This window comes from Mobula birostris, chromosome 5 (genome assembly GCF_030028105.1).
Source record: "Mobula birostris isolate sMobBir1 chromosome 5, sMobBir1.hap1, whole genome shotgun sequence".
In the NCBI taxonomy this organism is placed as follows: Eukaryota; Metazoa; Chordata; class Chondrichthyes; order Myliobatiformes; family Myliobatidae; genus Mobula; species Mobula birostris.
Window position 1 is genome coordinate 191,601,867 of NC_092374.1, and position 15,685 is coordinate 191,617,551.

Sequence of the window (15,685 nt, forward strand, 5' to 3'; positions counted from 1 at the left end):
GCACAAGGACACTCTGCTTGGTTGAACCAAGTCAGGTCATTTGTGATATTGACCCCAAGGAAGCTTTTGACCTGTTCCACTTGCGCACCACCGATGTAAATTGGGTCGTGCGGTCCGCTACTCCTTCTCAAGTCCACAACCAATTCCTTCGTCTTGCTGACGTTGAGGGATAGGTTATTGTCTTCGCACCATGCCACCAGGTTCTTAATTTCCTCTCTGTACTCAAACTCATCATTACCTGAGATACGGCCTACAATTGTTGTGTCATAGACCTCTAGCACACTCCTCCACAGTGAAGACAGATACAAAGTTCATCTGCCATTTCTTTGTCCCCCATTGACAAGGTTTCACACGATAGGCTTATTCATAAAGTCAGAAGGCATGGGATCCAGGGAAGTTTGGCCAGGTGGATTCAAAATTAGCTGGCCTGCAGAAAGCAGAGGGTGGTGGTGGAGGGAGTACATTCGGATTGGAGGGTTGTGAGTAGTGGTGTCCCACAAGGATCGGTTCTGGGACCTCTACTTTTCATGATTTTTATTAACGACCTGGATGTGGGGGTAGAAGGGTAGGTTGGTGAGTTTGCAGATGACACAAAGGTTGGTGGTGTTGTGGATAGTGTAGACGATTGTCAAAGATTGTAGAGAGACATTGATAGGATGCAGAAGTGGGCTGAGAAGTGGTAGATGGAGTTCAACCTGGAGAAATGTGAGGTGGTACACTTTGGAAGGACAAACTCCAAGGCAGAGTACAAAGTAATGGCAGGATACTTGGTAGTGTGGAGGAGCAGAGGGATCAGGGGGTACATGTCTTCAGATCCCTGAAAGTTGCCTCACAGGTAGATAGGGTACTTAAGAAAGCTTATGGGGTAAACAGGAGGAATTCTGCAGATGCTGGAAATTCAAGCAACACACATCAAAGTTGCTGATGAACGCAGCAGGCCAGGCAGCATCTCTAGGAAGAGGTACAGTCGACGTTTCGGGCCGAGACCCTTCGTCCTGACGAAGGGTCTCGGCCCGAAATGTTGACTGTACCTCTTCCTAGAAAGCTTATGGGGTGTTAGCTTTCATAAATCGAGAGATAGAGTTTAAGAGTCACGATGTAATGATGCAGCTCTATAAAACTCTGGTTAGGCCACACTTGGAGTACTGTGTCCAGTTCTGGTCACCTCACTATAGGAAGGATGTGGAAGCATTGGAAAGGGTACAGAGGAGATTTACCAGGATGCTGCCTAATTTAGAGAGTATGCATTATGATCAGAGATTAAGGGAGCTAGGGCTTTACTCTTTGGAGAGAAGGAGGATGAGAGGAGACATGATAGAGGTATACAAGATATTAAGAAGAATAGATAGAGTGGACAGCCAGCGCCTCTTCCCCAGGGCACCACTGCTCAATACAAGAGGACGCGGCTTTAAGGTAAGGGGTGGGAAGTTCAAAGGGGATATTAGAGGAAGGTTTTTTACTCAGAGAGTGGTTGGTGCATGGAATGCACTACCTGAGACAGTGGTGGAGGCAGATACACTCGTGAAGTTTAAGAGACTACTAGACAGGTATATGGAGGAATTTAAGGCGGGGGGCTATATGGGGGGCAGGGTTTGAGGGTCGGCACAACATTGTGGGCTGAAGGGCCTGTACTATGCTGTACTATTCTATGTTCTATTACTACCCCACCAGCATCATTTTCCAGTGGTCCAATATCAACTCTCACCTCGCTTTTACTCTTCATATAACTAAAAACTTTTGGTATCCTGCTTTATATTATTGGCTAGTGTTCCCTCACATTTCATCTTTTCCCTTATAGCTTTTTAGTTGGCTTTTGTTGGATTTTAAAAGCTTCCCAATCATCCAACTTCCCACTCACTTTTGCTACCTTATAGAACATAGAACATGGAAATCTACAGCATATTACAGGCCCTTGGCCCACAATGTCGTGTCGACAATGTAAGCTACTCTAGAGACTGACTAGAATTACCCTACCACATAGCCCTCTGTTTTCCTAAGCTCCATGTACCTACCTAAGTCTCTTAAAAGACCCTGTTGTATCAGCCTCCACCACCATCACCAGCAGTGCATTCCACGCACTCACCACTCACTGTGTGAAAAACTTACCCCTGACATCCCCTCTGTACCTGCTTCCAAGCACCTTAAAACTATGCCCCCTCGTGTTAGCCATTTCAGCCCTGGGAAAAAAGCCACATGATCAATTCCTCTCATCATCTTATACACCTCTCTCAGGCCACCTCTCATCCTCCGTCGCTCCAAGGAGAAACGGCTGTTCACTCAACCTATGCTCTCCAAGTAACATCCCCGTAAGTCTCCTCTGCACCTTCTCTGTAGTTTCCACATCCTCCCTGTGTGAGGTGCCCTGAACTGAACACAGTACTCCAAGTGGGGTCTGACCAGGGTCTTATATTGCTGTAACATTACCTCACGGCTCTTGAACTCAATCCCACGGTTGATGACTGCCAACACACCATACACATTCTTAATAACACTATCAACCTGCACAGCAGCTTTGTGTGTCCTACAGGCACAGACCCCAAGATCTCTCTGATCCTTCACACTGCCAAGAGTCTTACCTTTAATACTATATTCTGCCTTCAAATTTGATCTACGAAAACGAACCATTTCACACTCATCTGGGTTGAACTCCATCTGCCACTTCTCAGCCCAGTTCTACATCCTATTGATGTCCTGCTGTAACCTCTGACAGCACTCCACACTATACACAACACCCTCAACCTTTGTGTCATCAACAAACTTACTAACCCATCCCTTCTACTTCTTCATCCAGGTCAATTATAAAGATTACAACGAGGGGTCCCAGAACAGATTCCTGTGGAACATCTCTGGTCACCGACCTCCATGCAGAATATTTCCCGTCTACAACCACCCTTTGCCTTCTGTGGGCAAGCCAATTCCGATCCACAAAGCAAGGTCTCCTTGGATCCCATGCCTTCTTACTTTCTGAATGAGTTTTGCATGGGGAACCTTATCAAATGCCTTATTGAAATCCATATACACTACATCCACTGCTCTACCTTCATCAATGTATTTGTTACATCCTCAAAGAATTCAATCAGGCTTGTAAGGCACGACCTGCCCTTGACAAAGCCATGCTGACATTCCTAATCATACTATGCTTCTCCAAATGCTCAGAAGTCCTGCTTCTCAGAATCTTCTCCAACAACTTGCCCACCACTGAAGTCAGACTCTCTGGTCTATAGTTTCCTGGGCTATCTCTACTCCCTCTCGTGAACAAAGGAACAACATTTGCAACCTTCCAATCCTCTGGTACTTCTCCCCTCCCTATTGATGATGCAAAGATCATTGCCAGAGGCTCAGCAATCTCCTCCCTCGCTTTCCACAGCAGCCTGGGGTATATCTCGTCTGGTCCCAGCAACTTATCAAAGTTAATGATTTTTAAAAGCTCCAGCACATCCTCTTTCCTAATGTCTATATGCTCAAGCATTTCAGTTCGCTGTAAATCATCCCCACAATTTCCAAGGTCCTTTTCCCTGGTGAATATTAAATACCTCCGTTATCTCCTTCGACTCCATGCACACGTTTCCACTATTGCACTTGATTGGTCCTATTCATACTTGTAAAATGCCTTGGGGTTTTTATTAATCCTGCTCGCTAAGGCCTTTTCATGGCCCCTTCTAGCTCTCCCAATTTCATTCTTAAATTCCTTCCTAACAACATTATAATTTTACAGAGCTCTAACAGTACCTAGTTTCTTGAACCTTTCATAAGATTTTCTTTTCTTCTGATCTAGATTTTCCACATCCTTTATACAGCATGGTTCTTTTACCCTACCATCCTTTTCCCACCTCAATGGAACATATCTATGCAGAACGCCATGCAAATGTTCCCCAAACATTTGCCATATTTCTGCCATGCATTTCCCTGAGAACATCTGCTCTCACGTTCCTGCCTAATTGAATCATATTTCCCCCTACCCCAATTAAGTGTTTTCCCAAATTATTTGCTCCTATCCCTCTCCAGTGCTGTGGTAAAGGAGATTGAGTTGTGATCACTACCTCAAAATGCTCTCCCACCGAGAGATCTGACACCTGACCAGGTTAATTTCCCAATACCAGATCAAGTACAGCCTCTCCCCCTCCCACATTCAAATCTTTTACTAGCACTTCTTTCAGTTAGTCCTGACGAAGGGTCTCAGCCCAAAACTTCGACTGTACCTCTTCTTAGAGATGCTGCCTGGCCTGCTGCGTTCACCAGCAACTTTTACGTCTGTTACTGTAAAGCAATGCACTGCCTGGCCGCCCTTACAGTTAACCAATACAGTTCCTGTCCTGTCAATGCATGACGGGACAATAGTGAGGGAGCTGTGATCTGTATCCAGCCTGTACTGTACCCGATCCAAGTTTGTTTAATGGGACGGTGTAGAGTGAGTTCTGTCCCACACCCAGTTTGTGTCCCATCTGTTCCTCCCCTGTCCCGCGCCCTCCATTCCTGTCATCCTTACCTTTCTCTGGAAGACAAGCCCAAATTCCCGCAGGTGCTGCAGGAAGGTCAGCAGGGAGTCGCTCATCCCTTCCACGGAGTAATCCTGCAGAGGAGCAGAAAGAGCGGCTGTGAGAGGGAACAGGATGGAGAAGGCAGAGGCACGGACCGGGAGAGTCACACAGGAGGGAAAGACTTAAAACATTCACTGGTGTCATTTAAACCAAACGAGGCAGGTCACAATGCACAGAAATAGGCCCTTCTGCCCACTGAGTCTGTACTGACCTCAAATCCCCAATTTACACTAGGTTTGCAGATAAAACCACCATAGTGGGCCGAATCTAAATTATCAACGAGTTGGAGTAGGAAAGAGAGATATGACGAAAACCTTTCCCTCAATGTCAGTAAAAGAGCTGGTCATTGACCTCAGGAAGGAGATGGAGAGCCGGGAGAGAACACTATCACGACAAAACTGTTTCTATGTCAGCAAGACAAAAGAGCTGATCGCTGGCCTTGGGAAGCAGGGATGGGGTCGGCTGGCACGCTGGCTTCCATTACATCAACGGTGCTGAGGTCAGCATGGCTGGCAGCTTTGCGTTTCTAGAATGAACATTTGAAGGCACGACTCCACACACTGCAGACACCAGCTTCCCCTCTACGGACTGCGTCTATATCTCTCACTGCATCGGTAAGGCAGCCAGCATAATCACAGACCCCACCCACCGTGGACACTCTCTTCTCACCCCTCCCATCAGAAAGCCTGAAAGCAATTACCACCAGGCTCAAGGACAGCTTCTATCCCGCTGTTGCTAGGCTTTTAAATGAAACTCTTGCATGACAAGATGAGCTCTTGACCTCAGAGTCTACCTCATCATGGTCCTTGTATCTGCATTGCCCTCTCTCTGTAACACTTTATTCTGCATTCTGTTATTGCTGTCCTTACGTAGCAGCCTCTGCTTTAAATATACTCAATGACATCAAAGGTCATGGGGGAAAGGCACAAGAATGGGTTTGAGGGGGAAAATAAATCAGTCACGATGGAATGTTGGAGCAGACTCGATGGGCTGAATGGCTAATTCTGCCCCACAGTGCAAGTGGGATCCTGACTCGGTTCTCGCCCTACAAACGGAAGCCCTGCACCTCTGGCGAGCCAACTGTTGTTCACCTGAGTTTTACAAGGTTGGAAGGGAGAGGGTGGGGGGAGGCAGGTGTGACCACTGTCCCGTCGACCGCTGCCTGCACTCTGCAACGCGGCGCGTGCCGGGAACGCGCTGGCTGAGCCCCACACGGTCTGGCGGCAGACAGTGGCAGTGTGGGGCCTGTGCACTTGCAGTCAGCAGATGGCAAGCAACAGGACGCGATCAGGGTCAAGCTCACTGTGTACATAATTAGACTGGGTATAATTAGAGGGTGAGTGGTCACGGTTTCAAGCACCCTCGGGGGCAGTCGGAAGCTTGCCGCTGAGTAGCCAGCCTCCGAGGTCAGAGAAGATTACTTGCCTGTACTCCAAGGACATTTTTGTCACGGCATTTGCTGCCCACCGTTAGGTCTGCTCAGGAGGCAGTGGTGAGCCTGCAGCGATGGAATCGTGGTTGGCACAGAAACAGGCCCTTCAGCCGACCAGGACTCCTTTCTAAGCTAATCCATCTCACCTACTTCCTTCTAAACGTTTCCACCAACATGCACAACCCTATTCACTAAAGATAAAGATTCAAGATGACCCCTGTGCGTCACACGTACAATGAAATGTCAATTCAGTGAAACACGTTGTTCTGTGTCAACAACCGACACGGTCCGAGATGTGCTGAGAACAGACTAGGGCAAGTGATACCGTGCTTCTGGCACAAACATAAGATGCCCACGGCTTAATAAACTTAACCCGTACATCTTGGGAATGCAGGAGGAAAATGTCATGGGGAAAACGTACAAACTCCTTACACACAGCGGTAAGAATTGAACCCCGATTTTATAGCTGGCGCTGTCTACACTACTGTGCTGTCTCTACACCTCAGTTCCTCAGTAGAGCCCTGTCTAACCACAGGCGCTACAGTGGACTTTACTTTATTGTTCTAATTGTGTCTTTCCTTACAGAACTCTAATCTCTGTCATTCTACACACAATGTGCTGGAGGAACTCAGCAGCATCTATGGAGGGGAATGAACAGTTGACGTTTTGCTCTGAGACCCTTCATCAGAACTGGTAAGAACGTGGGGGAAGGGGGAAGGGGGAAGGAGCACAAACAGGTGACAGGTGACTAGATAAGGGGGAAGGTGGGTGGGAGAGGGGGATGAGTACGAAGCTGAGACGGGTAAAGGGCTAAAGGAGGAATCTGATAGGAGAGGATAGCTGGACCATAGGAGAAAGGGAAGGAGGGTGACAACTAGAGGAAGGTAATGGGGAGACGAGGGGAGGAGAAGGGGTGAGACGGTAAAGAGTGAGGAATGAAATATTGTGGAATATTGGTGAGGAATGGAAAACGAGAGGACGAGGGAGAGGCAGAATAATTACCAGAGGTTAGAAAAATCAATGTACATGCCAGAAGGAATATGAGGCGTTTCTCCTCTAGCCCGAGTTTGGCCTCATCGTGGCAGTAGACATGTCAGAACTGGAAGAGGAAGTTACACTGAAATGGGTAGACACCGGGAGATGCTGCATTCTGCAGCACACTCACTTGTAACCCTAGTCCTCCCTCTCGTCCCGGTGACATCCATGTCAATATTTTCTTCATCCGATCTAGCGGAATCACCAGCTCAGCAGGCAGACTGCACCTACTAGTGACGGTAACATGCAATGAGGGAGGGGTGCCCCATCTGTCTATCCCCACCCTTCCACATGGTAGAGATTGTGGCCCCCGCCCAGCTGTTGGAAGGGCAGAGTCAGTGGAGGATCCCAGCTGCAGGCTGCCCCGATGAACCGCTGCTCGCCCTCCCACCCCCATGGGAGGGGGTGAGGGCTGAGTGCAGACCAGGGGTGGAAGGGGCAGGGTTTGTCCCATACACCACAGAGTGTGACGTGAGGGGTGGGGGTCACCAGCTTTCTTACAGGGAGTGGTTCACTGGGAGATGTGAGAGTCACTGAACCCTCCCATGGGGGGGCGGGGGGGTTGCTGGTGGCGGTCACTTGGTTCTCAGGGACGAGGCCAGGTCATGGCGTCTGACAGCACGGAAAAGGGTGTTGCTGTCCAGCTTGTTTCTACTGACCAAGTTAACCTATATCCCTCAAACACCCCCTGCCCATACACTTCTCGCAGGCTGATAAAATAACAAGGGGCGCCACGGTAGCCTAGCAGTCAGTGTAACATCTCCAGTGATCCGAGTTCATTTCGAGCGCTGTCTGCAAAGAGTTTGATTGTTCTCCCTATGACTGCGTGGGTTTCTCTTTCCTCTGGTTTTTTCCCACATTCCGAAGACATACGGGTTAGTAGATTAGTTCGTTAAATGGGTGTAACTGGGCGGTGTGGGCTTCACTCACCCCAGTGCTGAATGTGCTCCACAGCCGTGGACTCCTCTTTGGGGACACAGCAGTTCACGCTCTGCGTGTTTGTTTTTTTAAAAATTATTTGCGCAATTTGATCAAAATGCTTCAGGGATGAACTGACTTTGCAGCTGTGGCCCTGCAACCTTCAGCACTCGCCTTAGTGCTGAGCCCACTCCTTCGCTGTGGCCTGTAGCCACTGAGCCCCCAGTGCTGAACTGACCCTGTGGCTGTAGACTGTAGCCATTGGGCCCCAGACCGGCTTTACGCCTCAGCGCTGAACTGGCCCCTTGGCTGCAGACTCACTTTTGGGAATCTGCGGTTCATGTTCTGTTTATTCTTTATTGCTTGCATAATTTGTTTCTTTGTTCTGTGGCTGCCTGCAGGAAGATGAATCTCAAGGTTTTATACAGCATACATACTTTGATAATAAATAAACATACTTTGAACTTTGTTCTGGTGGAAGGGCCTGCTACCATGATAAATCTCTAAATAAATAAAATAGCCAATGAGGGCGAGGAGGGTTTACGCTAAGGACTGGGCTCCCAGCCCCTGGTGAGAGAGCACCTCAAAGCTCACGGGGAGCAGTGGCTGGGGGTTGAACTCAGAGACACATTGGGATGCAAGCTCCTCCGGGTCACCAAGCCTCACCTGGAATGGCCGGTGGATGGAAGGCAGCGGCTTGAACCTCTAAAGGGAAATTGTGTTCACCCACCACATGCACCGGGAGTCTTATCTCCCAGACAAACCACTGTAGGAAACGTGTTTTGTTTCAGAGCATCATGCAGATGTTTGAGGGACTCGATACAGATGAGAGACCTGGCACAGATGTTTGAGGGACCTGATACAGATGTGAGACCTGGTACAGATGTTTGAGGGACCTGACACAAATGTGAGACCTAGTACAGATGTTTGAGGGAGTCGATACAGATGTGAGACCTGATACAGATGCTGAGACCTGGTATAGAAGTTTGAGGGACCTCAAACACTCCACACCCAATGCAGGGCGATAATCCAGAGAGTATTTTCATGGAAATACCATAGAACTGCATGGGATCTCATCTGTTACCATGCCATCGCGACTCCAGGAGATCTTTTATTTATCACTCAGGGACCATTCCAAAGTGGGCGATATATTATCCCTCTTGAGCCCATTCTTCTGCCTACTTCCTGGAACCTTTGACACCCTGACTAATCAAGAACCTATCAACCTCTGCTTTAAGTACACTCAATGACTTGGCCTCCACAGCCGTCTGTGGCAATGAATCTGACAGATTCACCACCCGGCTAATGAAATTGATCGAGGTTTGTTCTAAATGGACGTCCTTTTAGTCTGAGGTTGTGTCCTCTGGTCCTTGACTCACCCACTATAGGAAACATCCTGTCCACGTCCATTCTATCTGGGCCTTTCAATATTCAATAGGTTTGAATGCCATTCCCGACTCTTCTAAACTCCAGCAAGTACAGACCCAGAGCCATCAATCGACCCTCATACATTAACCCTTTCATTCCTTAGATCATTCTCATAAACCTCCTCTACAATCCCAGCACATCCTGTCTTAGAAATGGGACCTAAAATTGCTCACAACATTCCACGTGTGTTCTGCCCAGTGCCTTATGAAGCCTCAACATTACATCCTTGCTTTTAAATTCTAGCCCTCTCGAAATTAATGCTAGCATTGTACTTGATAATTCTGAGACTGCAGGTCATAGAACCACAGCACAGATTCTGGCTCACCGAGTCTGTACAAACCATCTACAAGTTTTTACAGTAATCTCATTTCAATCTCCCCACATTCCACCAAGGGGAGTTATATTATATAAATGGGAGGAAACTGGAGCACGTGGGGGAACCTACACAGTCACAGGGACAGCCGGGTGAACCTGGGGTCCCCAGCTCCGTGATGCAGCGGCTCTACGAGATGTGCCGCTGTGCCAGTGGTGGGGAGCTGGAGAGTACAGGCAACACGAGTGTTAGCAGTGGGATCGGGTGCACAGATTCCCGATCATTCTGTAGCCTGCCTCTACTGGCCGAGGTCAAAGGGCAGCGCTGGGGAGAAGCGCAGCACACCAAGCGTCAAAGCCAATTTGTGCGCATTGCCCCAGGCGTCTCGTCACCAACAGCTCAGAGGCCATCCAATTATAGGCCTGTCCTCTGCACAGCAACCAGCACCAGGCAACCAGAATTAATTTACAAGACTGCGACTCTGCCAGAAATTATATTAACCCTCTCACAGACACCCCCTTCACAGCAGATGGGTTCAACCTTCTGCTCCCACTCACAGTCAGACACCAAGAGTCTTACGCAGGGAATTAACCCCTTACACACCACCACCTGCTCACAAACACTGGGCAGTCGATAGCCAGGGAATTAACCCTTTACACACCACCTGCTCACAGACACCAGGCATTTTGTATCCAGGGGATTAACCCCTCACATACTGCTCCCTGCTTACAATCACACACTGAACAATCTATACCACATGACCTCCCGGCTCACAATCAGACACTGAGCAGTCTGTTACCCGGGGATGGGACTGACTCTTTACACCCTGCTGCCCGCTCGCAGCCAAACATCAAGCAGTCAGTCCCCAATGGATTAACCCCTTACACTGCTCCTCGCTCACAGTCAGTCACCACCCTGAACTCAGGGAAGGACATTAACCACCTCAACAGTTCAGAAACACCGAAAGAAGAATCCCTGCTTGCTTTTCCCTCCCAAGGCAAATGTGTGTGACAGAGGGATCTCACATCCAGTACTCTCAGCTGACAGTAGATTGTTTGCCACTAACCATTCATTGCCAGGCACATTCCCCTTCAGTCAACATTACAACTTCTCCACACACACAAGGCGGGGGCCATTCAGCCCATCCAAGCCTGCCTTGCCCTTCGATGTGTGGTTAAGAAAACATATGGCACGCTTGCCCTTATTACTCAAGACATTGAGTTCAAAAATCAGGAAGTTATGTTGCAGCTTTATAAACTGCAGCTGGAGTCTTGAGGAAGGGTCTCGGCCCGAAACGTCGACTGTACTCTTCTCCACAGATGTTGCCTGGCCTGCTGAGTTCCTCCAGCATTTCATGTATGTTGCTCGGATTTCCAGCATCTGCAGATTCTCTCGTTTCTGGCCCTAGGCCTTGTGGTTTTCTGACCTCTAGTTTTGGTCTCACCCGACCTGAGAGGAAAAGCCTGCAAGCATTCACCCTATCCCTCAATTTTGTTTACAATATCTCCCCTCATTCTCCTACAGTCCAGGGAAGTTTCAACCTTCCCCTATAACTCACGTCCTCCAACCTCCGCAGCACCCTTGCAAACTTTCTCTGCACTTCCTCCCTGATGCAGTCCCTCAGCAAGAAGCTGGACTGACGTCAACTATTGAATTTCCATTTGTAAGCGCCTGGTGTCCAAGCTCAAGGACGCAGGCAAAGGTGATGTGAATGGTGCCGGGTAATCGTGCAGTCAGTACAGTTTAACTTCATCTCGGCGAGTGGGATGGGACACAAGGCAGGTAACTGGCTCGCCCACTGTCCCCCTCAGCCACCGCACCTTACTCAGGTTAGACGTCCTGCACGAGGTGAGATGCAGAAACCAGGGGGACCTCTAACCCGACCCACATGGAAATAAAACGAGTACTCGCTCAAACCACCAAAGACTTGTAATCATATGCAGATACAGGAGGAAGCCACTCTGCCCATGGAGCTCATTCAAAGACTGACCCCCTCAACCCCACTCAGAACCCATTCCTACTCTCCTTCAGATGTTTCTCCAAAAGCGTAATGCTTTACAGCGCTAGTGAGCGGGGTTCAGTTTCGGCCGCTGCCCGTAACGAGTTGGTACGTCCTTCCTGCGAGCACGTTGGTGTCCCCCCATGTTCCAGCAGTGTACTGGCTAGGGTGGGAGAGTTGTGGGCATGCCACGTTGGTGCTGGAAGTATGGCGACACTTGTGGGCTGCCTCCAGCACAACCGCGGACACAAACCATGCCTTTCACTGTGTGCGTCGACGTACGTGCGACAAATACAGCTGGCCGTCAATCGTTTCCTTCTGACCCTGTTTCTAATTTCCTCTGAATCAGTGCACACATGAACACAGGATGAGGCTACTCGGCCCCTCAAGCCAGCCCCACCATTATGATCATCAGTTCCTCTCCTGTGCCAGCTCCCCATAGCTCAACGTATCCACATTGAAAAGCTCCACCATTATTTTACTCATTTCTATCTTTATCATTGATACAAATATCCTTGCTGTCCATTTTTCACCCATGGACTCTACCTCTCCTGCTGAGTTCCTCCAGCATCTCGTTCAGTTCTCCAGATGCCAGCTTCTGCAGTGTCTTCTCTCGACTCCACCCTGTCGGGCCCCTTTTTTTAGCATCTTTTATATTCCAAGAAGATTACTCATTTTTCTAAATTTCAAAGAATATGGATAAAATTTCCTCAGCCATTCTTACAGGACAAGCAGCCCAGAAAGTGCCCAAATGAGTTTCTTCCGGACCGTCTCCAACGCTGGTATTCCAGAACATCGATACCTGCAGAAGGAAGAGCCTCTTCTCTCTTTTAGCTTCCATTCTCAATCTGCCTGCTGGTCTTGGAGCGGAGGTCAATCCTGAGAGTGGGGTCTGACAGGCAGCTGTCTGTACACGATCCTCTCCACCAGCTTCAATTGCCCATCCCTGCTTCACGTGGCTCCAGCCACACCAACAGAAAGACCATAGGGTATAGGAGCAGGGTTAGGCCACTCAGCCCATTGAGTCTCTTCTGCCATTCAATCACGGTTGACATTATCTCTCTCAACCTCATTCTCCTGCCTTCTCTCCGTAGCCTTTGTCATTCTCACCACTCTAGAATTCTACATATACCAATAACTGGGCCTCCACAGCCGTCAGTAGCAATGAATTCCAGATTCACCACCCTCTGGTTAAAGAAATGACTCCTCATCTCTGTTCTAAAGGGATGTCCTTCTATTCTGGCTGTGCCCTCTGGTCGCAGTCTCTCTCACTAAAGGAAACATCCACAAAGAGCAACTATTGTCCTGTTCAGAAAGACAGTGTGCAAAGGAGATATATAAATGCAATACGAGCCACCAGGCAAACAATCACTTCCCCAGAGACAAAGCAGCGTGTAGCAGGTGTGGAGATTAATTTTCAGTCATCTGATTAGAAGCATTCAAAGTCCTGGCTGGACAAGAATGCTGACAGCCGGACAACTTCAAAAGGACGTGTGGCAGACGCAGCTCGAATTAATGCTTTTCAAGCTGGCCCTAATCAATGTTAATCAGTTCCAGCAATTGAATTCAACAAGAGCTGGTAGCAATCGATCGAGGGAATGTAAATCCCCCAGGAAACCACATTCACAACAAGGCTTGGGCTTCCAATATGCATCGTTGGAATCTCTCTAAAACTCAGGTCAGTTTTCCCATCCTATTACCAGTTCCTTTCTCCACACCTCACTGTTTCCTCTCACCCTCCTCCCTTTTCCATTTCAACCCCTCTCCCTCTATTTCCCCACTCACCCTTCTCTCTTCAACCTCACCCTACCCTCTTCTGCCCTTCTCTCTGTCTCATCTTCACCTTACCATCCCCTCTATCTCTCTCTCTCACTCCCATCTTACCATTCCCTCTGTCTCATGCTCACCTTACCCTCGTCTCTCTCACTCCCACCTTACCCTCGTCTCTCTCTCACGCTCACTCCCACCTTACCCTCCTCTCTGTCTCAAGCTCACCTTATCCTTATCTCCCTCTCACTCCCACACCCTCTCTCTCATCTTACTCTCACTTTAACCTCCCCTTCTCTCACTCCCATCTTAACCTCCTCTCGCACTCTCATGCTCACATTAGCCTTGTCTCCTTCTCACTCCCACGTTACTCTTACCTCAATCTCTCTCTCTCTCTCACTCCTCACCCTCTTTCCTACCTTAGCCTCCTCTCTATTTCTCACTCCCACTTCATCTCCCCCAACTTCTGTCTCACCCTACTCCACTCCCACCAGCCCTCTTCTCTTAACCCCTCTCCTGTCATCTCACACCCCTTCACATCCTCTCTCTACACCCCTCATCCCCCCTTACTCCACCCGTCACCTCCTCCTCTCTCACCGTCCCTACCCGCCCCTCCTCTCCCTACCCCTGCCCCGACTCTCCTCTCCCACCCTCCCCGTCCCCACACTCCCGTCTCCAACCTGTCCCCACCCTCCCCTCTCACCCATTCCCACTGCTCCATCTCCCCACCCTCCCCCCTCACCCATTCCCACTGCTCCATCTCCCCACCCATTCCCACTGCTCCATCTACACTCTACAGGTGAGAAGACAGCTGAAACGTCTCAACCCAAGCAAGGCTGCAGGACCGGATGGTGTCAGTACCAGGGTGCTCAAAGCCTGTGCCCCTCAGCTATGTGGAGTACTTCACCACGATACGAATACCAATACGATATGAATTGACAATAAACTGGACTGGTCAAAGAACACTGAACACTACCAGAAGGGTCAGAGCCGTCTCCATTTCCTGAGGAGACTGAGGTCCTTTAACATCTGCCGGACGATGCTGAGGATGTTCTACGAGTCTGTGGTGGCCAGTGCTATCATGTTTGCTGTTGTGTGCTGTGGCAGCAGGCTGAGGGTGGCAGACACCAACAGAATCAACAAACTCATTCGTAAGGCCAGTGATGTTGTGGGGATGGAACTGGACTCTCTCACGATGGTGTCTGAAAAGAGGATGCTGTCTAAGTTGCATGCCATCTTGGACAATGTCTCCCATCCACTACATAATGTACTGGGTGGGCACAGGAGTACATTCAGCCAGAGACTCATTCCACCGAGATGCAGCACAGAGCGTCATAGGAAGTCATTCCAGTATGTTGCCATCAAACTTTACAACTCCTCCCTTGGAGGGTCAGACACCCTGAGCCGATAGGCTGGTCCTGGACTTATTTCATAATTTACTGGCATAATTACTATTTAACTATTTATGGTTCTATTACTATTTATTATTTATGGAACAACTGTAACGAAAACCAATTTCCCCCGGGATTAGTAAAGTATGACTATGACTACTATCTCCCCACCCTCCCCCCTCACCCATTCCCACCGCACCATCTCCCCACCCTCCTCTCTCACCCATTCCCACTGTTCCATCTCCCCACCCTCCCCCTCACCCAATCCCACTGCTCCAACTCACCACCCTCCATCCCCATCCTCCCCCTCACCCATTCCCACCCTCCCCCCTCACCCATTCCCACTGCTCCATCTCCCCACCCTCCCCCCTCACCCATTCCCACTGCTCCATCTCCCCACCCCCATCCTCCCCTCTTACCCATTCCCACTGCTCCATCTCCCCACCCTCCCCCCTCACCCATTCCCACTGCTCCATCTCCCCACCCCCATACCCACCCTCCCCTCTCACCCATTCCCACTGTTCCATCTCCCCACCCCCACCCTCCCCCCTCACCCATTCCCACTGTTCCATCTCCCCACCCCCATCCCACCCTCCCCTCTCACCCATTCCCACTGCTCCATCTCCCCACCTTCCATCCCTGCCCTCCCCTCTCTCCCATTCCCACTGCTGCATCTCCCCACCCCCACCCTCCCCCCTCACCCCTCACCCATTCCCACTGTTCCATCTCCCCACACCCATCCCCACCCTCCCCCCTCACCCATTCCCACTGCTCCATCTCCCCACCCTCCCCCCTCACCCATTCCCACTGCTCCATCTCCCCACCCTCCCCCTCACCCATTCCCACTGTTCCATCTCCCCACAC

At 49.7% G+C, this 15,685-nt stretch overlaps 1 protein-coding gene across 2 annotated transcripts in view; it reads right to left on the minus strand.

Annotated features, from left to right (window-relative positions):
* The window catches only part of gtf2h4 (general transcription factor IIH, polypeptide 4), a 105,716-nt gene that overhangs the window by 18,536 nt on the left and 71,495 nt on the right, over positions 1-15,685 (minus strand). For both annotated transcript variants that reach the window (XM_072259156.1, XM_072259155.1), the window contains exon 9: positions 4,487-4,570. In XM_072259156.1, coding sequence (XP_072115257.1) covers positions 4,487-4,570 — 84 coding nt within the window. The remainder of the gene's footprint in view (positions 1-4,486; positions 4,571-15,685) is intronic.